The 26,641-nt window shown below is 44.9% G+C and overlaps 1 protein-coding gene and 1 long non-coding RNA gene across 4 annotated transcripts in view; one reads left to right on the top strand and one right to left on the bottom strand.

Moving 5' to 3' along the window:
• Positions 1-245: 245 nt before the first annotated feature.
• On the bottom strand, positions 246-6,689 carry LOC138739725 (uncharacterized). The gene is made up of 3 exons (XR_011342377.1): positions 6,030-6,689; positions 832-993; positions 246-459 (listed from the first exon to the last, which is right to left on the bottom strand). It is a non-coding gene; the product is annotated as an uncharacterized lncRNA (long non-coding RNA).
• chd1 (chromodomain helicase DNA binding protein 1) overlaps positions 6,447-26,641 on the top strand; it is a 196,369-nt gene continuing 176,174 nt past the window's right edge. For all 3 annotated transcript variants that reach the window (XM_069892317.1, XM_069892325.1, XM_069892309.1), the window contains exons 1-2: positions 6,447-6,632; positions 7,535-7,713. In XM_069892317.1, the coding sequence (XP_069748418.1) occupies positions 7,661-7,713 (53 nt within the window). In that variant the 5' untranslated portion in view covers positions 6,447-6,632; positions 7,535-7,660. The remainder of the gene's footprint in view (positions 6,633-7,534; positions 7,714-26,641) is intronic.

Genomic DNA, 26,641 nt, shown 5'->3' with positions numbered 1-26,641 from the left:
GTACTGGACAAAGCCCAGGACATCATGGGTAAAACCTCCTCACCATCAAGAACATCTACAGGGAACACTGCCGTCAGAGAGCAGCAGCAATCATCTAGGATCCACGCCAATCAGCACATGCTCTGTTCTTACTGCTACCATCAAGAAGTCTAGGTGCCACAAGACTCATACCATCAGGTTCAGGAACAGCTACTACCCCTCCACCATCAGACTTCTAAACAAACTCAATCAGGGACTTATTCAAGGACTCTTACTTTTGCACTTTATTAACTTTTTTCTCTCTCTGTTTTGCACAGTTTGTTTACATTTTTAAAATTTGTTTACATGTGTACATCGAGTCAGTTTTTTTTTTGCACCGCCAATGAGTGGTAATTCTGCCTCACTCGCAGGAAAAAGATCCCAAGGTCCCTCTGTTCTTTGACACAATGTTCATTTTGATAACAGGCTAACCTGAAAACTCTGTTGATTAGAAAAGAAAAAGATACAAGAATATACAGTTCGCATTACTAGACATGAAGAACTCAAATTGGGAAAAGAAAAAAAATAGCTCATGAGTAAAATGGTATAAAATTAATAAATAAATAAAGCGAGGGAAAGTAACCCTAGTGAACGGGATAAACAATACAACGAATAACACTGGACACCATTTTTTTCCCCAAAGGGTTTGTGTCCTGAAAAAGAAAGGGGATTATGATAGATAACTTCAAGTTGAACGCAAAGATCATTTCAGATTTGCTGCATCACATGAGAAATTGGAGAAACATTAAATTAACTTCTATTGGATTTATCAAGTTTAATCGCATAATGATGCTGACACATTGATCAACTGACCTAAAAATGTTTTGCTGCTGATTTTCGTTGTACTCAGCATCTGATGCCCCTTTGTGTCAGTGTCCAACAATAGTCAGCCAACGTTGATGGATTCCAGTTGCCGTGACTCTGCTTTTCCATGGTTGCAATGTCCTGGTGAAAAGTCACTATGTTCATCACTGACTGCAACAAGATCAGCAGAAAAGAAGTCCAAGAGCAAATGCAGAAATTACATGATAACAATTTGTTAAAAATTGCACATCCTTGTTTTGTATGGTTAAAATATGACAAGAAATTACAAAAATAGGTTATATCTAAAAAATGGTACATAATAGGAAATTTTTAAGGTGATTTTGATGATCAGCAGCGCAAAATCCATAAAATACACCCAAAAGTGTTCAGGAGGCAAACTCTTCATTGTGAGTGTAATTTATGATTGATAGTAAAAATTATCAAAAGACTGAAAAAAGTGAATTGCATGGGTTATCAAAATCGACACAAAACATTTTTGTCATTATATTTGAAAAAAAGGGTGCTTAAGAACAAAAAACCTAAAAATTGTCAATGAGAATACCGTACATTTCAGAGGATGAGGTGACCTTCAGAAAAGATGAGACCTCAATTTCAGACTGATTTTCATGGTTTAGTACATATCAGTGACCCACTCCCCAAATTTTTTTTAAATCAAATTGTTATCATGGAGCCACCAGCAAAACAAAGAAAATATCTAGTGCAATGGATAGCCAAAGGATGATTTATTGTGGGACTATGATGACGAAGCTGAAGTTGACTCACCAGATTCCAAATGAGACCCATATAATGACATGAAAACAGTGAGACTCCAGATGCGTTTGCCAAGTTCTTTGCCTCAGACGACGAAGTTCGTGATTTTCAAGGATTTTAAATGCATGTGATGTGTTTTTTAAATTTTACAATTCTTTTATTGGGTCAACACCAAATTTATTATACCAGTTGCTTAAAAATTTGTTATAGAGTGGGGTCTGGGTGGGTTATAGAACCAATCAAGTGGTATTTAGAATAAAATTTTAAGGTCACTGTTTTTGTATCTGGCCTACAGGATGACCCCTTTTTTGTGGGTGTTTTTTGGGTGCTTCAAGTGTCATCCTATCTACTGAAACACTGTATATGGTAATTATTTTATAATAGTATTTACATGACAGCAAAAGGTGGTGTAAGGTGCTCCTCCCATCCAATACCCTATAGGTCACCATTGGGCGAGGTGTAGAACACATTTAGCCCCTCCCCCCCACCCAATCAGGGTCACGTGAAGCCATGAAATGCAGATGATGGATTGTTTTTACAAACAGATTCTACAAATTGGAAATTATGGTTATAAAATTAAAAACGCTGGCTAGATGAATGTACAATTGAAGAAGGAAATGGGAAACCAGTCTTTTTTCTCTTGTATAATCATGACTCAACATCAACTACAGTCTCAGCTCAAAGATGGAGCCTTCACCGAAGGAGAACAGGGGAGGCAACAACTATAATTTGGAGGGTCAGAGATCACGATGGATGGAGGGACATAATCGCCCATGCCAAATGACAAAGCACCTGAATAATGATGACATGACAGGAAATAAACAGTATGATGGATATTACAATATTAAATGATGGACTGAAAGTTGACAATTTGACATATGCTGCATGCTACTTTCCAAAGTTTAATTGAGCTATCTGAAAACTGTGGAGTGCATATGTCCAAATAATTTGTATATTCTGCAAATGAGCAAGAATATCAATGGGACGTTTGAAGTCATAATAAACTGGAAGACAAAGAATAATAATTTTGAGCAGAATAACAATGAAGTCAGTCCATTAGAAATATGAATCTAGGAAATAGGAGGAGAATACAACAAGTGTTGTGGTAAGACAATGAATGGTGCAGTTGGTGGTTCAAGAAAATTTGGGAGCATAAATAGAAGGACAGTGTGGATTGAGGCTTAAAGCAAGTTTACACTACTACACTTGCAGATCTAAAATTTAAAAAAAAACAGAAAATGCTACAAATACTTATTTACCTCTCAGCCCTGATAGAGGGTCTCAACCAGAAATGTTGACTATCCATTTGCCTCCACAGATTATGTCTAAATATTGAGTTCCTCCAGCAGTTTGTTTTTGCTCCAGATTTCAGCATCTGCTGTCTCTTACTCCTCCACTGTGAAGTCTCTTCAAGGTATGCCTACTTCGAAAAAATTCTCCTCCTTTCTTCATCCCCCTCTCATTGCTCCCCCTCAGTGGTGTCCACTGATCTTCTCCACTTGACCATGTTGTTACGAAGACTTGCTACCACAATTATCAGTCCTTCCTCAGTCCTTGTCTTCACTGCCAACTTGTCTTCCTTCTCTCCAGGTTCTGGCCATGTACCACCAGCTTCTACATCATCCCTTTGTCACACCTCCTGCCATCTCCTGCTTCACTCCTTCCTCACACCTCCATCTACATCCTCATTCTGGACTCAATCCTAAAAGTTGACTATCTCTCTGCCCCGACAGAGGCAGAGATAACGGCCCACCGTTATCCTTTTGCTCCAGATTAGATTCTGCAGACTCTTGAGTCTCCACTATATTCTGAGCACCTCTATGGAAAGAGATTACCAGACAACATTAGAAAATATTCAAGAATGTGCTCATAGCCTCAATGAAGAAACTACCTCACATACTAACCCAACCTATCAGGCCCCATATATATGGGAGTCTACAGTTCCCACGTTGGCCACTTTAGCCACAAAACGACAAAGCTGAAGCCGAAACACATCATCCTCGATCCTGAGGACTGCCTTATGACTGTGTGTATATCAACTGAGGAAGTGAAGAGGAAAGAACATATCAAAAGTATGTGAAATGACATAGTCCTTCAACAACACTGTTTCTGAATAGCCGCATCATGAGAGAGAAAAAAATTCAGAATATGATTCTGAAGTCAGTAAAATAACCAAAAGACATATGGAGCAAAATATAAAACCACCCAAATGATTCCTTAGAAAATTACTTCATATTACAAATATGTACAATTTAAAGACACTTTCAGTGTGTACAGTAAGATTAGGAGTATTTTGCTTGCTGTGGCTTCCCATGTGGAACTATTATTTAACCATAATGAATTTAATTAAGTGAAATAATATGAGATTCACTTGAAATCTATTGATTAGTGTTCTATCAGAGAAGTGTTAAATAAACAGGAATAAAATTTTCAGACATTGCATCTGGTTATTTGTAATTTGGTTAAAAATTGATAATGGATATGATTTTATTTTATATGAAGTGTATAGAATTATTGTAATGATGTAATACAATGAACATGCTCATGATCAAAAGGAGTAAGAGAAAAAGCCTCTGCCAACTTCGCTATTCCTTTGAAATGAACAAACTGACTGTGATTAATTGATCTAAATTTATTTATCCAGAAATCATCACTCAGAGCAATGACTTTGGAGTATTAGATTTCAATGATACATTTAATTTTAAATATAAAATATTATTGTTAACAAGATGAACAATTTGAATTAAAGATGGGGCCTACATGAAAATTGAATTTTTTTTTTTACAGTGGAAATATTATGTGTAAACCTAGTTGGATCCCTAGCTTGATGATGAGTTTATTGTCATACACACAAGTAAAATGAACATTTGCACCAAAGTTACTGCTGGTTGCAGCTGAGCAGCTACTTTATTGGAGCACTTTGAGGATCTGGCAAATGCAGTGGCTAGAGGGGAACAGGTAGATGGTGTATGCTTGATTTCCAGAAGATGTTCGATAAAGTGCTGAATTAAAAAACAATCAAAAGGATGCAAGTTGTTGGGGGTCATGAATTGCCATGGATAAAGGACTAGTTAACCAAAAGGAGGTAGAGAGGTGGCATAGATTTGTGTTTCTCTGGTTGACAATCAGTGGTGAGTGGAGGCCTACAACTGTTAACAACAAGCAATAACTATTTTGAAAAGGGGACCATGTGTAGCATACCCAAGCTTACTGGTGACTAAAATGAGTGGAAAAACAAATTGTGCACAGGACATGGAGAGTTTATGGAAAGAAAAAGATAGGTAAAATGAGTGAGCAAATGTTAGTAAATGTGAGGTTATCTACTTTGTAAGTAAAACATTTTTTTTTCATCTTTAAAGGTAAAAGATTGGAGCATTCTGTTGTGCGAAGGTACATGGGAGTATTTGTGCATGAACCGACATGTTTGGTTTGTAGGTGCAACAGCTAATCTAGAAGACAAATGGAATGCTGCAAGAGGGTTTGAATTTAAAAGCAGCAATATGCTGCTGCAACTGCACAGGATACTGGCAAGGCTGCATATAGACTATTATAGGCACTTCTGTTCTCCTTACTTGAGATAAGATTCATCGTCTTTGAAAGAGGTACACAGAATATTCATAAGATTGCTTCCAGAGATGACATGAATCTGTGAGGGGAGATTGAGACTACAGCCTCTGGAATTCAGAAGAATGGGAGTGCTTATAAAATATGAAAGGGGGAGAGAAGATACAAAATAATATTTTGAAAGAGAGAGATAAGATAGAGGCAGGAAACTAGTTTCCATTTGTAGGAGACATAGTCTCAAGATTTGGGGGAGTAGATTTATGATGATGAGGAGGAACTGCTTTTCTCCCAGAGTACTGAATCTATGGAATTCTCTGCCTGATGAACTCAGAGCTACCATACTAAATTCATTTAGGACACAGTCAGATATATATTTTTTTATTAAGGGTTACGGTGAAAAGGAAGAAGGTTGAACTGAGCCTACAGCCAGATCAGTCAAAGTAGATGACCTCGCATTTACTAACATTTGCTCCCCCCCCTCCCCCTCTCCCCTCCCCCCTCCTCCCCCCTCTCCCCCTCCTCCCCCCTCCTCCCCCTCCCTCCTCCCCCCTCCTCCCCCTCCCTCTCCCCCCCTCCTCCCCCTCCCTCTCCCCCCCCTCCTCCCCCTCCCTCTCCCCCTCCCCCCCCCTCCCTCTCCCCCCCTCCTCCCCCTCCCTCTCCCCCCTCCTCCCCCCTCCTCTCCCCCCCTCCTCCCCCCCTCCCCCCCCTCCCCTCTCCTCCCCCTCCTCTCCCCCCTCCTCCCCCTCCCTCCCTCTCCCCCCTTCCCCTTCCCCCTCCCCCTCCCCTTCCAGATGCCGTTGACTTCCTTCAACAATTGGACTTTCGGCCAGTTGATAATAAATACAAGAGCTCGGCAGTTGATTTGTCCTTACCTCTGAGGCTGCAGATTGTGGCTTCTCATCCAAATGTTGTGCTTCAGCACGCAGTTCTCGGGTTCAGAAGGACTACAGCATGGCAACTTTTAAATCGAGTTCCATATAAATGAGGAGCATTTTGTACCGGAGACCAGAGAACGCTGCTTCGTCGAGTTGTACTTGTATAGGGGAACAATAAAGTTGACTTGAAAAGTGATACGTCCATTGACGGCAAATTTGAAATCATCTCCTCAGATCCATCGTTTTCGATTTGCCTCTTTCAACTTGTTGAAATCATTGCATCTTGCGCGCAAGGTGATGAGTGAGAGGGGGGTGGGGAGGGAAGGGCGATGCTGCTTGTCAACCAATCTCCCGGCATGCTCCTCCCGTCAACTGTCCACTCCCCCTCCCCTCCCCTCCCCGTGCGGCTGACGTCATCGCCAGTGAGCCCCGGCCCGAAGTGTGAACGCGAGTCATGGCGGTGGTGTCTGCCGGCAGGGAGAGAGTGGACGCGGAATAGGACTGCTTGACGGCAGCCAAATTGAGAGGGGAGGGGGAGGGGAACGGGGACCGGAACAGGGTCCCGAGACAAGACGCGGAAACACTCAAGGGGAACATCGGGTGAGTAATCTTCCAGCCCCCCCCCCTCAGGGGCAGGACCCGGGGGTGAGTGAGTGGTTTGGGGGGGGGGGGGGGGAGATCCGGGGCGGACGCTCGGCCGGCCACCGGGAGCGTCGCGAGCGGGCAGTTCGAAAGGAAGGCGCCGCGGTCCGCGCACGTTCCGGAGGGGAGGGGGGCGCCCGGGGAGGGGAGGGCGGACTGGCAGCGAACCCACACCGACGCAGAAGGGGAGCGCGCTAGGCCGAGGCCTGCCTGCCTGCCAATGGATGTCCCGTGCAGTCCAGCTCGCCCTGGCCACAGGCGCTTTGTTGTCCACCCAAGGCCCAGCGCTCAACCGGCCTGCGATGGGTGCACGCTGCGAGAAGGCCAGGCATTGGCAGAAATTGATGTAGTTTTCTTTCTTTGGGAGGTTTTTCTCCCCACATCTCCTTTGTCTGGCATGTCCACTTCCTGGGAAGAAGTTGAACCTTGCTACTGTGTGTGTACCGAATATGGGATGTGGTGTTTCCCGGCAAAAAAAAAATTCCTACGTTGAACGGTCATGGTGGAAATGACATTACAAGCGGCCGCGGGTTCCGATTCATAAGCTTGACTTTTCCCATCAACGTTTCCTCCAAGTAACAGCAGGAGACCACATGGTGATACCACTCAATGAGGGAGAGACAATCGAAATCGATTTGATGCAGGAAAGAAGGGCATTTTGATTTTTAAATTAATTTTAAATGCTCCATGACCGATTCATTCGCAATCCATGCTGATGATCTGATTTTTTTTCTGGGGGGGGGGGGTGTTCAGGCAGCAGTGACTGCCGTTAGACTTGCTCAATATTTGCCCGTGTTTGGGGTAACGCCAGCGTTTGCGGTGGCAAAGAGGTTCCTAAATGCGGGTTTCTTTCCCTGCAGAAACGAGTGGCACGCATTGGGAGAATAAGCAGAAGTGTGGGCCGATAGATTTTGTTTCCGTGCAGGATCTTGGCACTTGAAGTTTGTGAAGATTCTCATCCGATACTTTCGTTTTCGAACCTGGAAATGGAGGGTCATGGTGACGAGGACAGCGTCAGTAACAGTAGTGGAGACTCAAGGTATTAAAAACTTTATTCCTAACTCTGGGTAACAGGACAATACTGACTTGCTAGCCTATGAGAGGAGTGTTGATGCATTATGTGAGATTTCCTGGTGGATTTGGTATATAAAATTGAGAATGTTTATCCCCTCTCTGGATCCAACAGGCTACAATAATTTGAAAGCTAGGATTCTGGTGTAAATGCTAGTAAAATTTCAAAAATGAGGTAAAATTCTCAGAGATGGATCGGTTCTTGATCAGCCAGGGCATCAAAGGATACGGGGGGGGGAAAGCTGGGCCGAGGGGGGGAAATGGTTCAGCTCATGATTGATGGCAGGGCAGACTCTATTCTGCTCCTCTGTCTTATGGCCTTATTTCCATATATTTTGTGTTCAAGGCAGAAATAGCCTGATGGAGAGAAAAGAGACAGCTGATGCTGGAACCTAGTACGAATACAAATTGCTGGAGAAACTCTGGTGGTCTGACAACATCTGATAGTTCACGTTTTGGGTTACAATCCTGAAGCAGGACTTGAAACACTGACTGCACATTTCCCTCCAGAATTGCCTCATGGTTGGTACTAGACAAGCAGACAAAGTCCTGACCAGAGTCACGTTGAAATACTGCCGAGGCATTTAGGAATATAAAATAAAACTAAAGTTAATATTTCTAGTTGTGGTAATTATGATCATGTGGCCACTGCATTGTTACGAAACCCACCTGAATCATGATGCCTTTAAGATACCCACTATCCATATCTGTCTGGTTACCCAAAGTGTGTCCATAGACTCACTGATCCTCAATTTGGGAATGTAGGAATGGACAATAAATGGCATTTAATTAAGAGAAAGCACTCTCATCGTGAAAAGTAAATTTGTCTGTTTTCAACCTTCAGTGTGTGATAACTTAAATTATACTGTCACTAGTTGAAGGTGAATTGTTTTCAACACTTTTTGGTATGTTTTCAGAAGGCAGAAGTAAAACCTGTGGCTTTTTTTAATTGTCATTGTGTCTCTTTGAGATGTTAATTACTATATATTCCATACTGTCCAATTAACTAAAAAGGTTCCCAAGCACTGGTTGATAAGATTGATAAGAATAGAGAGAGGTTTTTGCTCATTTTGTAATCACAAATCAAGTTCCCTACATGATTATTCTAAAAACACATTGAAATGCTGGAGGAACTCAACTGGTCTTTTCAGTGTCTATAGGAGATAAAGATACATTGCCAATGTTTTGGGCTTGTGTCCTTCTTCAATGAATAAGCCAGAAGCAGAAAGTTAAAATTCAGACAATGCTGGCTGGGGGAGGAAGCCAGACTAACAAAAGGATAAGGGACGATGTAATAATTTATCATGTTTGTGCACAAGGAAATGGAATGAGAGATAGGAAAAGGCTAAGGGGGAAGTAGCGGGGGTGGAGGCTTAAATGAAAGCCAGAGAAGTGAATGTTAATGTCATCCGGTTGTAGGGTGCCTAGTCGGAAGATGAGATATTGTTCCTCCAATTTGTGGGTGGTCTCAGTCTGGCAGTGCATGAGACCATGGATAGACATATCAGCAAGGGAATGGGATGGAAAATGGAAATGGGTGGTCACTGGGAGGTGCGCATTAGTATGGCGGACAGAGTGATGTAGAGGAGACCACAATGGGAGCGCTGGATGCAGTAGATGACTGCTGCAAATTCACTGCTGCTTCACTTGGATGTACTGTTTGGGGCCCCAAATAGTGCTGAGGGAGGAGGTGTAGGCACAAATGGAACATCTCCTGCGATCACAGTGGTAGGTCTCAAGGGAATGATGGTGGGCAGGGAGGATTCGACAAGGGAGTCACAAAGCCCTTTCAGGTGGCCTGAACACCCACTTGTAAAGCCGCAGAAATTCCCCCCCCCCCCCCCCACCACCTTCCCAGCTAAAGACGTACTCACCTGAATGTGCCCAGAGTGCCTCCGAGGCGCCGACATCATCCCTCCTCCGGGAGGTATAATCAGTGGAGTGCCGGGCTCCGCCAGTGCACGTGAATGCGCTTCGAGGTGGGCTGATGATGTCGCATTGATGTTGTCAGCCTGAGACGCAGAAGCGCGAATTTTAAAACACTGGGATCAGAGTTTCAAAAGCAGTAATGGCCTTACCGAGGATTCAGCGCATCTCAGACTGAACACTGAGACAGGCTGATAACATGATATACATTTGCCTTGCCTGCTCCAGGTCCGCTATAATCCAGTATTCTTCTGCTCCGGCACTCTTGGTGGATGGAGCTATGGCTCCAGTCGGTCATCCTCCATGGGCTCCAGAGGGCACTCCGAGGTGCCTCTGGTTGAATAGGCCCTTTCAGGTGGACCAGGTACTGCTGTAAGCAGCTTTTTAGGGCTGCCACCTGAAAGGGCCTAAAGGAAGGAGCGATCCCTGTGGAGATGGGAATTTTTGTCTAGTGTAAGGTGTTGGATACGGACGCAGCTGGGTTGGTAGGTGAGAATGAGGAATCCTGTCTTTGTTGCGCATGGGGCCAGGGCAGATATCCGAGTAATGGAGGATATGCTGGTGAGGGCTGAGTTGATGGTTGTAGGGGGAAAGCCATGTTATTTGAAGGAGGAGGGCATCTCTGATGATCTGGCATTGAAGTTCTCATTCTGGATGCAGATGCAACAGAGACATTGAGAGGCTGGAATGGAATCCTTACAGGAGACAGAGTGGGAAGAGGTGGTTGAGGTAGCTGTGGGATTTGTTGCTTATATAGAAGATGATTGTCGACAGTTTGTCTCGAGATGGAGACAGAGAGATCGAGGAAAGGGAAAATGTTGTTTGCTAACAAGTGAAATGTTGCTTCACTTGGAAGGACTGTTTGGGGCCCCCATGTCGGAGTGAATGTGTCCAACATATTTCACTGACAAGTAAAATATATCAGAGAGACTGTACGCAGACTGGGAGATTGCTTTGTTGAGCACCTTGGCTCTGTGCTGCAGTAGCGTGCATCTCCCAGTGGCCACCCATTTCAATTCTCAATCCCATTCCCTTGCCAGTAGCACTAATTTCTACTGTGATGAAATGCTTTGAGAGGGTGGACATGGCTAGAATTAACACATATGTAAATAAAGATCTGGACCCAATTTGCCTATTGTCACAATCGCTCCACAACAGATGCAACATCTCTGGTTCTCCACTCAGTTATGGATCACCTCAAAAACAGCAATTTATACATACGGCTGCTCTTCATCAACCACAGCTTGGCCTTCAATACCATTATTCCCTCAATGATGGTCAAGAAGTTACAAACTCGAGGCCACTCTGCAACTGGATCCTTGATTTTCTCATTGGAAAACCACAGTCAATACGAATTGGAAACAATGTCTCCTTACTGATTATCAAAACAAGCATACCCCAAAGATCCATGCTTAGCCCACAACTCTACTCATTATACACCCATGATTGTGTGACCAGGCACAATTCCAGTGCTATCTACAAGTTTGGCGATGACACCATAGTTGTCGGCAGAATCACAAATGGCAATGGGGAAGTTTACAGGAGGGAGATAGATCAGCTCATTGAATGGTGTAATGACAACAGCCTTGCGCTCAACATCAGCATAACCAAGCAAATGATTGTGGACTTCAGGAGGAAGTCAGGGGAACATGACCCAGTCCTCCAGTAGTGGAGAAGGTCAAGAACTTCAAATTCCTGGGTGTGACCATCTCCAAGGATCTGTCCTGGAGCCTCCATGTTGATGTAATCACAAAGAGGGCTTGCCAGGGGTATAATTAGTGAAGTGTCTGAGGAGATTCACAATGTCACAGAAAACTCTCATAAACTTCAACAGGTGTACTGTAGAGAGCTTTCTGCTGGTTGCATCACTGCTTGGTGTGAAGACGCCAACTGTCAGGACAAGAATAAACTCCAGAGGGTTGTTAACTCGGACTGTGACATCACAGGCACCAGACTTCACTTCATCGAGGACATCTACGTCAGCTGGTGTCTTAAAGCAGCTTCTATCCTTAAGACCCCCACCACCCAGGCCATGCCCTCTTTGCTTAGCTACCATTGGGAAGAAGAGTCTAAAAATGAGCACTCAACAGCACAAGACAATTTCTTCCCCGCTGCCATCAGATTCCTGAATAATCAATGAACCAAAGACACTGCCTTACTTTCGTGCACTATTTTATTTTTATAGTAATGTTGTAAGATATTTATAATATGAATGTTTGCCCTGTGATGCTGCTGCAAAACACCAAATTCCATGACAATACATTCTGAAGGCATTCCTGTCTATCGTCTCAGGCACTGCCAAACTGAGACCACCCGCAAATTGGTGGAACAGCACCTCATCTTCCGACTGGGCATCCTCCAACTGGATGGCATTAATATCAACTTCTCTGGCTTTTGTTAACCCCACCCCCCTTCTGTCTCCTTTCCCAATCTCTTTCTCTCCCTTCCGTCTTCCTTCACACAAACTGATAAATTATTACTTATCCAATTAACACCCTTTGTTGATCTGGATTCCTCCCCCAGCCAGCATTGTTTATTCAGATTTATTGTCAGAGTACATATATGACATCACATACAACCCCGAGATTCCTTTCTCCTGCGGGGGCGGCAGAACTACCACTAATTGGTAGTTCAAAAAAATAACTAGGTACAGCGTAAGCATGTAAAGGAACTCTAAACATATAACAAATGTAAACAAACTGCTATTCAGAGAGAACAAAAGAAACTCAATAAAGTGCTCAAGTAAGAGTCCTTAAATGAGTCTCTAATTAAGTTTGTCATTGAGGAGTCTGACTGTGGAGGGGTAGAACTCTTGAGACTTTCTGAGATTTCCTGCTTCTGGTTTATTTCTTGAAGAAAGGCTCAGGCTTGAAACATCAAAATATATCTTTGTCTCCTATAGATGCTGAAAAGACCAGCTGAGTTCCTCCAGAATTTTGGTGTGTTTTTACAACAATCACAGTTTTAAAACAATCTGCAGACTGTTGTGTATCACTCCTACCTGATTATTGACCTCATGAATAGAGGGTTGTATTGGCATGGATCTGAAACTAGATCCCGTAGTGAAGTCCTTACTTTCAGGAAGGAAAGAGGATATTCACATATGGATTCTGAAATACATAGATTTTCAATTAAAACTAAATTAAGAAATTATTATGTCCATGAATGTTGAATAATATTAAAGAGTACATGCTAATATGGAATGAGATTTAATAGAAAATGGACCAAATTCCTTCTGTCTAAAGAGGAAACCTATTTGCAAGTTTAATGTTACATAGTAGATTTTTCTGTTGGCCCTTGTTTTTTTTTTGTTGCATTATTTGCAGAATTCTTTGTTGCTTTATAGATGTCATTCAATTTTGGTTGCAGTTTATTATAAGATCTGAGAACAATGCCTGTGATATTACCAGATTTCCTCTTCCCACCAGTTGCTTATCATGCAAGACACTATTTGTTTAGGATTTCAACATACAATTACAGCGATTCCATGAAAAAGGCAATCATTGATCAAGGTGACCAAATAGGAGTCCATTGAGACCTCGAAGTAGAATTACTAAACATAAGAAATTACAATCAGGCAATTGTATACAATTGGTGTTCTTTGGCACTGATGCCCCACACAAGCTACCCCTCAAGCTATTTTCTAATGTGCTCTTGCATTGTAATTATATAGTTTTCCATCAAACACTGTCTCAATTAGTTCTTGTTCAAAAGTTGCATGTTCCATCCATTCTTGAAGTTACTCCAGAATTTTTTTTATTGAAAGTCAGGAGTATTTATAAATTGAAAACCCAATTGTCTGACATTCATAATGAATGATCAAAAAAGACCCACAACTAAATACAGTTCAACTCCGATTATCCAAAATTGGATTCTCTGTAATCCTCATTTATCCAAATTTTTTTTGGAGCCAAATTGGCCTCAGGTTGAAAAAAAAATTTCAGTTAACATGAAATTAGAATGACAGTTGTCCTCGTTTCTGGTAACACCCTCCCCTCTCTCTTTATTTTACCTTCCCCTATTGACTTTTCTTTCTAACTCTCCCTACCAAACTGCGTGCCACTGTCTCCCAACCACAAGCAGTTGGAAGAATCCCTTGCCTGTCATCAAGGAGAGTGCCCTTCCGGGCAGGAGCGGGACCTCAGGCTCCCGGGCAGGAGCGGGACCTCAGGCTCCCGGGCAGGAGCGGGACCTCAGGCTCCCGGGCAGGAGCGGGACCTCAGGCTCCCGGGCAGGAGCGGGACCTCAGGCTCCCGGGCAGGAGCGGGACCTCAGGCTCCCGGGCAGGAGCGGGACCTCAGGCTCCCGGGCAGGAGCGGGACCTCAGGCTCCCGGGCAGGAGCGGGACCTCAGGCTCCCGGGCAGGAGCGGGACCTCAGGCTCCCGGGCAGGAGCGGGACCTCAGGCTCCCGGGCAGGAGCGGGACCTCAGGCTCCCGGGCAGGAGCGGGACCTCAGGCTCCCGGGCAGGAGCGGGACCTCAGGCTCCCGGGCAGGAGCGGGACCTCAGGCTCCCGGGCAGGAGCGGGACCTCAGGCTCCCGGGCAGGAGCGGGACCTCAGGCTCCCGGGCAGGAGCGGGACCTCAGGCTCCCGGGCAGGAGCGGGACCTCAGGCTCCCGGGCAGGAGCGGGACCTCAGGCTCCCGGGCAGGAGCGGGACCTCAGGCTCCCGGGCAGGAGCGGGACCTCAGGCTCCCGGGCAGGAGCGGGACCTCAGGCTCCCGGGCAGGAGCGGGACCTCAGGCTCCCGGGCAGGAGCGGGACCTCAGGCTCCCGGGCAGGAGCGGGACCTCAGGCTCCCGGGCAGGAGCGGGACCTCAGGCTCCCGGGCAGGAGCGGGACCTCAGGCTCCCGGGCAGGAGCGGGACCTCAGGCTCCCGGGCAGGAGCGGGACCTCAGGCTCCCGGGCAGGAGCGGGACCTCAGGCTCCCGGGCAGGAGCGGGACCTCAGGCTCCCGGGCAGGAGCGGGACCTCAGGCTCCCGGGCAGGAGCGGGACCTCAGGCTCCCGGGCAGGAGCGGGACCTCAGGCTCCCGGGCAGGAGCGGGACCTCAGGCTCCCGGGCAGGAGCGGGACCTCAGGCTCCCGGGCAGGAGCGGGACCTCAGGCTCCCGGGCAGGAGCGGGACCTCAGGCTCCCGGGCAGGAGCGGGACCTCAGGCTCCCGGGCAGGAGCGGGACCTCAGGCTCCCGGGCAGGAGCGGGACCTCAGGCTCCCGGGCAGGAGCGGGACCTCAGGCTCCCGGGCAGGAGCGGGACCTCAGGCTCCCGGGCAGGAGCGGGACCTCAGGCTCCCGGGCAGGAGCGGGACCTCAGGCTCCCGGGCAGGAGCGACCCCTCAGGCTCCCGGGCAGGAGCGGGACCTCAGGCTCCCGGGCAGGAGCGGGACCTCAGGCTCCCGGGCAGGAGCGGGACCTCAGGCTCCCGGGCAGGAGCGGGACCTCAGGCTCAGTTGCATCCCCTCCCTCCTATCCTCTTCCCTCCCTCCTCGGCACACCGGATGCTGACTCTGAATCCTCCTCTTGGCCGGCTTCCCCCATATGCATGTGTGGTAAGCCTAGGGGAGTATTCGGAATTGGGACTCTGGCATCAGGAGCTCTAGTGACTGGGCTGGGTTTGTCTTGGTGATTGGCAGCTGCGTTGGGGATTTGTCTCAGTGATCGGCGGCTGCGTTGGGTTTGCCTCGTTGATCGACAGTTTTTTGGGTTGGTGTCTGTGATCAGCGACGGCCAGCATTTTTTGGTGAAAATTAAAAATATTATTTTATCGCTTTAAAAACCCCTTGTTGTTTGTTGTTGTTTAAACATTAATACAAGTGAATTTCTGTTGCTACTGGGCTGCTTTTTAAAAATGACCATTTCTCCGAAAAAACGTTTATCTGACATAGGCCTGGTCCCAACCATTTTGGATAATCGGAGTTGTACTGTATTTTGATGTCCCAGGCCAGTACTACCAATTTGTTACCATAACTGCAATTCCATCCCTTGCTCTGAAACTTGAGACAAGATGCATCCTGGTTGTCTGTGACTCAAGTTTAACTTTGCACAGTGCAGTCTTGTAACATTGTGCAACCAGACCCTGCCTCAGATCACCTACTGCTGAAAACGTTGACCGAGTGTGTTTATAAATGTTTTTAGTATTTGACTATTATAGCAAATTCCCTCACTCATTCTGCCCTGTAGAAATTTAAGATCATGCGAGCATGAGCGCTACTGTCTTAACTCATGCCACATTCCATTATCTACTGACTTAACTTTGCTTCAGGTTATATTTTGTGACTTGATGTTAAATTTCACATTGTTTGCAAATCCCATTCCTAGCATCCTTCTCTACACACCATACATTCAAACCTCATGACTATTCTTGAATTTGCCGCTGCTGTTGGAAGCCTTTAAACCTCTGGTTTCATTTCAAACTTTGAAAAATCACAAATGAAACACTTTAGGGCATTTTACTAACCTGAAGGCATGACTTAAATACTGTAACACCATGTTCTACATTGTAAAACAAGTCCAGTACAAGTTCGATTATCTGCAATGATTGGGACCGGGCCTATGTCAAATAAATGTTTTTTTGGAGAATTTGTCACAAGCAGCAGCAAATCACTTGTATCAATGTTTAAACAACAACAAACAATAAGGGAAGGTTTTGAGCAATAAAATAATGTTTAATTCTCACAAAAGAAATGCTGGCCACGGCTGATCCTCGACATATCCCCAACGTCGCCGCGCACACACACACACACACACACACACACACACACACACACACACACACACACACACACACACACACTGGTGTGCTGTTGTAAGCTGAGGAGAGGGGTCAAAGTGGGTGTTAGCATCCAGTGTATGCCAAAGAGGGAGGGGAGGGAAAGCCACCGAGCCCGAGGTCCCGCTCCTTCCCAGGAGGCTGTTTTCCTTGATAATGCTGGGATTAATCTGACCACTTGTGATTGGGAGACAGTGGCATGCAGTTTGAGAGGTAGAGTGGGAGAGGAAAGTCAATAGGGTAAGGTAAAGAATAAATGAAAAGAGAGGGGGGAGGGAATTAGCTGAAACAAGGACAATCATCCTTCTAATTTCATGTCAAGCAAATTTTTTTCAACCTGTGAGGTCAGCTCAGCTCCAAAAAAAATTTGGATAAATGAGGATTTCTGATTTGTTTCAGATATTCTCATTTATCCAAATTTTTAGAAAAAAAAATTGGATAAATTAGTATTTCGGAGAATCTGATTTTGGCTAATTGTAATTCTATTGTAATTCATTTTATTTATGGTTAATGGATCAAAATCTTACAGACTTTAAAACTTCTGTTTGAAATGACTGAATTAAAAACAATAACTTTTAATGTGTTGATCTCTGAAATTGTATGCATTTCCAGAATTTGCTCAAGTGCCTTGTGTAATGTGATTGGCTAGATAGGTGATAGGGTATTTTTTTTTACTAGTAAGAAGGAAATTGAACTACTATTTTTGAAAGAAGTCTAATGTAGTTCATCATCTGCTTGGAAGCACCAGTGAAAAGAAAATATTTATTGAAACTTGGAGGTTTTCTAATGGATTTTCTTTTGTAATTTGTTTCACTCCTGTTCCTTATTGATTTTGCTCGCTATTGAAATGTGATCTAGAAGATTGCAGCTCTGTATTGAACTTGCTTTTATCAGGCTGTTAAAGAATTTGGTACATTTAGAGTTGGAAAGAAATTACTGTGCATACATACTATACATAGTAAGATCCCTGGTATCTGCCAACTGTGTGAATTGGTAGACGCCAGATAAACGCATTTTCAGTTTGCTTTAGATTATGTGTTTCATGATTGGTGAACTTTTAAATTTCCATATCTTTTACCTATTTCAATGATTATTTTGTCAGTTACTTGAGGCTTGAATGCCAGATAACAGATTTTACTGTATTAAATTACAAAAATATAATCAGGTAATCGTTATCTCACCTTAGGTTTGCTAGACAATATTCCCTTTACACGTTTAAGGATGGTGTGATGTACTTCATGTATTTGTTTTTATAATACTGGACTGTTAATTCTGAGGTTGCAAATGTAATTCCCACCACAGAATTGAATTAAATAAAGTAGGTAATTTTTGTCTAAAGAGTCAAAAAGTAATTGTGAGGCTGCTGGTTTGGTGATTTGCTATTTCATTCACCATGACATTCGTGGTAGGTGATGTGAGATTTTGTTGTTCCAATGAGCAATAAACGTTGCCTTAGTATTGTCATTTAAATCCCCAAAATGTTGCATTTTTTAAAAATCCACCCAACATGCAGAGCAAGGTGAAGTAAAACACTAATGACAGCTGATGCTGTGATTATAGTTAAAATGAAATGCTGGAGGAGCTCAGAAAGTCTCGCAACATCCATAGGAGATAAAGATATATTAATGTTTTGGCGGAAGTGCTCATGCCTGAAACATCGGTAATATACCTTGAGAACAATGGAACCTTTACCTCCTATGGATGCTGCAAGGCATTCTGAGCTCCTATATTTAATTCAGACCAATATAAAAAGTAGTGTTTCACTAGATTAGTGGCTTCTGCCAATTTGTTGAAGGGGCTATGTTGAGTAGGATAAAAATATATTAATATGTATTTTAAAGACTGCGAGTCCTCAGAGTGTAAGTCACCCAGTGTGGATGTGATATGTGATGTACCGTATCTGTGCTATTAAATGAAATACGGATTGAAATTGTACACATTCTGGCCAATATAATGTCAGTTACGGAAAGCTTGATAAAATTGACATTTGGAAAAGTATGGCTGATGAAATAAAACTCTATACTGGACTTCCTAAATTGAGATAAATAGAAATTAATTTTATTGAGTTCTTGAATGAAATAAGAGAAGACCAGAAATTGTCATTTTGTGTCTTAGGCAATAGCAGGAATTGGATCAGTTTGAAAGTTGTGTGGAGCACTGGTAAATAGAATTTAATATTGTAAAATTAGAAAGGGCTAGGACATATGCAGTGAGTGATGGGGCACAAAGGATTGTTTAGGAACACTGGGATCTAGGGATCCCAAGTCTAAAGTTCCATAAAACTGGCAATGCTAGTTAAAAGAATGGTCAAGGAGGTGTTGACATTCTTATCTTCATCAGTTGGGATATTATGCTGCAATTTACAGTACTATTAAGGATGTCTCTAAAGTACTGATTGCCACACTATAAGGAAGGAAATTATTCTGTTTGAGAGAGCGCAAAGGAAATTTACCAGGATGTTGTCTGACTTGAAGTTATTGGGAGAAATTGGATGGGCTGGAGACAGGAGACTGCAGATCCTGGAATCTTGAGCAAAAAATCAATTTGCTGTAGGAATTCAGTGTGTCAAGAAGCTGAGTTTGTTTTCTCTTAACCCAAATGAAATATTTGAGATTATAAGAGGAGTAGTCGAAAATCTTTTCTACCGTGGTCAGGTTATCGAAACTAAGGGGGTTTAAGTTGAGAGGAGTTTTAAAGGGGATCTGAGGGGTAACTTTTTTTAAACACAGTGGTGTATATCTGGTACATACTTCCAGAGTAGGTGGTGGAATCAGACAGTTTTCAAGAGGCATTTAGACAAAATTTAAATTGGCAAGGAAAAGAAGGACGCAGGCAAATGGGATTAGTGCAAATGGCCAGCGTAGATGTGGTGGGGACTGAGGAACCTGTTTCTATGGTGTTTCCATGTGCTGATAATAAAATATAATTGAAGTCATGTATATAAACATTCATAAGATATGGAATATACTATCGACTTGTTAGTGAAATTAGGGCCTATAAGATTATATTGACTATTAAAAAAATGTTTAGAATATTGATTAAAGAGCAGAAAGCAGAGAATGATTCAACTAAAACAGGAGAATGCAGCACTTTTCTTTAGGGATTGGTTTTGGAATATTAATGATTTGCTCTTGGGTGTATTCAAAGCTTCACCAGGAAGTGTAATAAATAATGAGGAAAATCAGGAAGTAGACTGCTGATGCACAAGGTGATAACCCCTCCACCCACCCAGAACTGGCTTTAGGAGGTGTTGCGTTCACAGCCAACACTTATTAGTCTGTTTGGGTGGCTGGCCTCATCGGCATGGGAGTGGCAAAGTCGCAGGGTGTTCCAGATCGAGCTGCACGCGCTTGAGGCAGTCAATGGTGAAGGTCTCCTTATGGCCGCTCATGTTGAGAATGCATATGTTTCCATTTTGACGCACCACTTTGTACAGGCCCCCGTATGGCTGTTGGAGTGGAGTCCGATGCATGACCCTGCGGATAAAGACCTAATTGAGGTCTCAGAGGTCCTTGGGGACAAAGGAAGATGTTGGGCCTAGGCACAAGGTTGGGGCAGGAGCTCGTGTTCCTACCTTCTCTTGGTGTTTTGTGAGCACTATTGCGGATGTCTCTGCTGGCACACTCGCCTCGAACTGTCAGTGGGACGCCGTATACCAACTCTGCCAAAGACATGGCTAAGTCTTTTGGACCCGTGCGGATGCCAAGAAGCACAAATGGGAGTTCATCCACCCAATCCGGGCCTTGGAAGCGCGCCATCAGGCCCAATTTCAGGTTCTGGTGGAAGTGCTCTACCAGGCCGTCGGATTGCGGATGATAGGCTATGATGTGGTGCAGCTGGGTCCAAAGTAGCTGTGCCAGTGCCAACCATCGGCTGGAGGTGAACTGACCCCACCCCCCCCAAGTCTGAGGTGACGTTGGCAAAATGTGCATCCCAGCTTTCAATGAGGGCTCTGGCACAGGACTTTGTGGATGTGTCAGCGAGTGGTATGGCTTCTGGCCACCTGGTGAACCTGCCGACCATGATGTCCCCCCCCCCCCCCCCCCCCCCCCCCGAGACCAGCAAATATCCAGATGGACATGCTCAAATGTCCTGTGTATTAGCTGGAAAGGTTGAAGGGGGGGCCTTAGAAGTCTTGCATAGGCCGTGCCAAGCAAATCTATCCGCCACCAGTTGGATGGTTGCCTGAATGAATGAGTGGACCAAACCATGTAGTGTGTCGAAAATGCGACATCTCCAAGTGGCTGGAATGATGGACCGGGGTTGGCTGGTGGACTTGTCACAGAGGAGCTTGCTGCCTGTTGGACCGATGGGGATGCCCTTAAGTTGCAGGCCCGAGATTGCGGTGCAGTAGGCTGGCATTTCTTTGTCCAGCTGCTGTGCCTTGGTGAGCGCTGCGTAGTCCAACCGTGGGGACAGGGAATTCACTGAGTGAATGGAGGTGTGAGACAGTGCGTCAGCCACGGCATTGTTTTTCCCATAGATGTGTTTGATGGTGGTGGTATTCTTATAGATAAGTGCCGTTGCTGCTGTGCTGACCATGGATCTCTGATACTTTGGTGAATGCGAAGGTGAGAGGTTTGTGATCTGTGAATTCCCGCCCCTCCAAGAAATACTGAAAGTGCCGGATGGTGAGATCGAGGGCTAGCAGCTGCCTGTCAAAGGTGCTGTATTTCAGCTCTGGTTTCGGGGGGGTGGGGGTGGGGGGGGGGGGGTGGGATTGCAGGTGCCAGCTGAAGAACGCGAATGGTTTCCACTGACCCTCGATTAGTTGTTCCAGCATGCCACCGACTGCTGAGTTGGAAGCATCAACCAGAGACTGTAGGCACATCCACCCACGGGTGTACAAGGCAGGTGGTATTTGCAAGGGTGTCCTTGACCTGCTCAAAAACTGCTGCTGACTCCGTGTCCCAGATGGTTTCCTTGGCCTTGCTGGACATCAGGCTGATTCGGTCCGCTGACGGTAGGAATCAGCGGTAAAAGTTGATCATGCTCACAAACTTGTGGAAAACTGGCATATGGTCTCGACTTTGGCCAGCAAGGGAACCAGTCCATACTGGTCGATGCGGTGCCCAAGGAAATCAATGGCTGACAGCCCAAACTGGCACTCTGTGGGGTGCCAGGCCATATTCACTTGGGCAGCAACAGAGTTGGTGCAGGTGCATCAAATGCTCTAGATGTGAGCGGCTGCCAATCAGGATATCATCTGAAGATGATATCCAAGCCATGCCCCATGGAGTCCATGAGCCACTGGAACATCTGTGCTGCATTCTTGATTCCAAAAAGCATCCTCAGAAACTTGAATAGGCTGAACAGGATGATGGACATCGCTGGGGTGGACAGGAATCTGGTGATACCCGCAGACTAGGTCAACCTTGGAGAAGATGTGTTCCCCATACAAATTGGTCGTAAAGTCATGAATGTGGGGCACTGGGTAGCAATTGGTCGTGGGGGTGTTGTTGAGCCTTCTGTAGTCACCACATGGCCTCCATCCTCCTGCACCATGTACAACGGAGAGGCCCATGGACTGTCCGAGTGCTGGATGATCCCAATCTCCTCCATTTTCCTGAATTCCTGCTTGGCAAGGTGGAGTTTGTCGGGTGGGAACCTGCATGCCAGGGCGTGTAGCAGTGGTCTTGAATGGGAATGTGGTGCTGTACGCCATGCTTAGGGGCATTTGTAGAGAACTGAGGCATAATGATGGTTGGGAACTCTGCTAGTACTCTGGCAAATTCATTGCCTGACAAAGTCACAGAGTTCAGGTGTGGGGCTGGTAACTCGGCTTCACTAAGCGAGAAGCTCTGTAAGGTCTTGGCATTCATTAGGTGCTGTCCCTTGAGGTCCACTAGGAGGCAGTGTGCCTGGAGGAAATCTGCACCCAATAAAGGTTGCAACACTGCTGCCAGTATAAACAACCAGGTGAAATAGCTGGAATCAAACTGTAGTGGGATGGTTCGCAAGCTGAATATGTGAATAATGCTGTTATTGACAATGATGAGCACCAGTCCTGACTTCTTGGAGTGGTTATTGTGGCCTGAGGGGGGAAAGGCAGTAACCTCTTCTCCTGTGTATACGAGGAACTTTCGCCTAGACCACACATGTCAAACTCTGGCCCGCGGGCCAAATTATATTTGACCCGCATGATCATTTCAAAAATGTATTAGAGGTGGCCCGCTGGCTGCCGCGCCAGTATAGCGCATGCACAGCTAATACTATAAATCCCAGAATGCATTGGCGTCAGCCCGCTAATCGCCCCCACCTCCTCTGTTTACGTTGCAGGGTCTCACCGTGGACTCTGGTTTTGGGGCCTGGCCGGTGTCAGGGGAAGCCAAGGCTGCTTCCCAGCGCCTGGAACCGGAGGCCTCGGGCCTGACCTCGCCAGGACCGTTGCCCACTCCCCCTCCCTGCCGCAGGCCGACCCGCGACTCACGGTGACGGGGCCGCTGATCCGCCGAGATGCCGCCCTGCAGCGAGAGCCGATGCCCCCGCACTGTCGTTGTCCAACTCGATCGCCCGCAAACCCCGCCCTCCCGCACACAGACCTGAGTAAGGATTATGAACTTTAATCTCAGGATAAAACAATCTTCCAATAGTTTCATGTCACAGTGATAAATATATTCCTGGTTAAAAATGGTCCTGCACCTGGATACAAGCTCATTAGGCATAAAACTTGAAAAGTGTGTAAATCCAAGGATATCTGTACCAATGGAAAAAGGGCATGGCAAATAACCCTGCTAGAGTTCATGCCCACAATCAGTCACCCATTGGATTGTTTCAGGAATCATGTTATTCTCCCACATTCTCAATAGCCCTCAGATTTTACTATTCGACAGCACACTAGCAACATTTGACAAATCCTCTATAGAGAAATATTATTTATTGAATATTTTATTTCTCATTTGCTAATGCTTCTGGAAGGAGTTTATCCAAAACTATTATTAAACATTTATTTTAATAAGAAAAAGTTTAACATTACATATGTTGAAAGAAGAGAAAACATGCAGATGTTGTTGAAAATTTTCAATAAATATTTAGTTCGGCCCTCGACTTAGTCCAAGTTTTTAATTTTGGCCCTCTGTGAATTTGAGTTTGACACCCCTGGCCTAGACTGTCGGTCCCATAAGTAAAGAAGGCTATCACAGTGGCTACCGTAGCCATTAGTGACGGCCAGCCCCAGCATTTCCTAGAAAAGAACAAGGTGGGCGGCAATGGTGGGCTCCTGAACCCCACTTTTGGTGGTTAAAAACACCAACAGTCTGTACTGGGGTTGCTCCCTGCTGCCACCATCCCCGGCTTCATTGGTGGTGTGGGGAAGGCCCGGGCCTTAAGGTGTGACGCAGCATATTGGTCGATGGACGCCCCGCCAAGCTGCTCAGTGTACCACAGGATATCTGCGCGGGGCACTATTTTGCATGGGTCATTGAAATTGTCGTAAGCAATGAGGAGACGGATATCTTTGAACAGTAAACATGGCTTATGGCCATCTGCTAGTGCCAGCATCTCATTCATTAAGGCTGATGGTGCGAGGTCATCCATGAGGAGCAACTGTGCTGCGCACTCACGGCGGGAGAGGCCAATAGTATGGATCAGGAGCGACCTGATTGTTTCATACCTGTCCACAACTGGTGGCTGGTGTAGGAAGTCGATGATGCAGCCTGCTGTTTGCTGGTCGAGTGACCGACTACATAGTAGTACTTTGTGGCATCTGAGACGATTTGCCTGATCTGGAATTGGGCTTCAGCCTGTTCAAACTAGACCTGTAGCTGCGAGGACCAGAAAGTCAACAGTTTCAGTGAAACTGCATTCTGGCTTGGGTCGGTCATTTGGACCAACGGGGTCACTAATGTAGTTGCACTAGGTATGCAGTGAACGAAAGAACAACGCAGGGTCAAAAGTGAGTTGAACCAACTGGCTTTAATAGAACTCTCTCATGCATTTAAATCCCTTGGAACCCGATGATGCTTGCAACTCCCAGGACCTTTATAACATCAGCCCCCAGGCTGTGGGCTTGCCCTGCACCTGGAGCTCTCACAGTCAGATCTGCCGCCGACTTACACGTGACTCTATGAGCTGGTTCTCCTGTTGTGTGGGCGAGCTACCACACCCCTAAGTTTACAGATAAAGCCTCTGACCAAGGCGACTCTTATCAAGCAGGGATAAGGAGACACTTCAAAAAACTTTAATCAAACAGCTGATATGAGCAAAGCACAACGAAGGTACTCCATTGGCTGAATATTTACTCCTATCTTCCCAAAAGTTTTATGTGTTATTTAAGAGAACATTTACTTTTACAATTTTAAATTTATGTATTTTTTAAATCTATAATTTTAAAAAAAATTGTTTTATTTATTTTCCTCTTTTTTGGCCAGTTGCTTGATGCTGCTGGTTGCTTGAATTCTAGATACCAAGGGTTTTACTGTACATGGGCCTGGCCTCGTGATGAGTTCCACTTTTCTGGCAACTTCCACCCTGACCTCAAGTTCACTTAGTCCATCTCTAGCAACACTCACTCCTTTCTCGATCTCTGTCTCCATCTCAGGAGAAAAACTCTTGACAGACATGATCTAAAAATCTACCAACTTTCTCGACTGCACCTCTTCACACACTGATCCGAAAGGATTCCATTCCTTTTTTACAATTCTGCATCTGTGCCTAGGACAAGGTCTTCCATGTGGGATCATCCAAAATGTCTTTCTTGGGGGGAAAAAAACTTGGCTTCTCTTCTACCACTATCCTACTTCCCTGTTGCAAATTGTTTTTTTCAAAATACTTGCTGTTGAATCTATTTTTAAAAAAATCATAACTTTAATGTGCTTTCCCAATCCATCTCAGCCAGCCTGCTTCTGATACCTTCATAGATTTCATTTTTAAGATTGAAAAGCTTGGTTTCAGATTAAACTACGCACCTTGAACTTGATGTGAAATTCTGTAGTGTGTCATGCTTTACTTGAGGTCCATTTTCCATAAGATTATTATTTAATCCTTCTTGGATCCTACTAGATGTATGCATGTTCCCCAAGTAGCCTCAACGTTCTAATCTAAAAATCCACCTCATACCTGTTAAATGAGCAGAGAATTGGCAAATAAGGTACATTGTTGCAATATTTGAAACTATCCATTTTCTCCAATTTAAAAAAAACTTTGATATTACTAGTGTACAGGTATTGAAAATAATTAGGAAAGCCAACAATGTTTTTATTTACTGTGAGAACATGAAAAATAGGAATCAGGAATCATAATTTATTGTCATGAATGCACAATTGTTATAAATTACCTTTGTAAAAAAATGAGTGCAATAGAGAAGGGAGGTAGTGTCTGTGGTTCATTTTTCATTCAGAAATCTGATGGCAGAGGGGAAGAAGCTGTTTTTATAACATTGGGTGTTTGTCTTCAGGCTCTTGTACCTCCTTCCTGTTGGCAGTAATGAGAAGAGGGCATTGCCTGGATGGTGGGGTCCTTGATTATAGAGGCTAATTTCTTTGAGACCTCACCTCTTGTAGATGTCAATGATCTCAGTGAAGTGAAGACAATGCCTGTGATGACACTGGCTGAGTTGACAACTCTATAGTATTTTCTTGACCTGTGCATTGGCACCTCCATATGAGAGGGTGGTGCAGCCAATCAGAATGCTCTCCACAGTACACCTGTAGAAATTTGCAAGTCTCTGGTGACATACCAAATCTCTTAAAACTCGTCATGAGTATTGTCGCTGGCACGCCTTCTTCATGATTGTATTGATTATGGAGGTCCCAGGATAGATCTTTAGAGATGTTGACACCCATGGAATTTGAAGTTCTTGACTCTTTCCACTGCTGACCCCTTGATGAGGACTGGTTTGTGTTCTCCTGATTTCCCCCCACCCCCCCCCCAACCGAAGTCCACAATCAGATCATTACTTTTGCTAATGCTGAGTGCAAGGTAGCTGTTGTGACACCTCTAAACCAGCTGAAGTATCTCACTCCTATATGCTTTCTCTCTGCCATCTGATTCTACCGATGACCGTGGCATCATCAACAAATTTGTAACTGGCATTTGAATTGTGCCCACCCAATGGTGTGGTGCATCTTTGAGGTGTGCCTGTGTTGTACTACATCGGGAATACTGTGTCTGCAATATTAGTCTCTTTCAGGATGTCAATGGATTGAAAGCAGGTTAAAGGATATTTATGACACTGATAACTGGATTTGGCACATTATCATG

Source organism: Narcine bancroftii, chromosome 1 (genome assembly GCF_036971445.1).
Source record: "Narcine bancroftii isolate sNarBan1 chromosome 1, sNarBan1.hap1, whole genome shotgun sequence".
NCBI classification, from domain to species: Eukaryota; Metazoa; Chordata; class Chondrichthyes; order Torpediniformes; family Narcinidae; genus Narcine; species Narcine bancroftii.
Note: the sequence above shows the minus strand (reverse complement) of the source record. Positions and strands in the feature narration are given on the sequence as shown.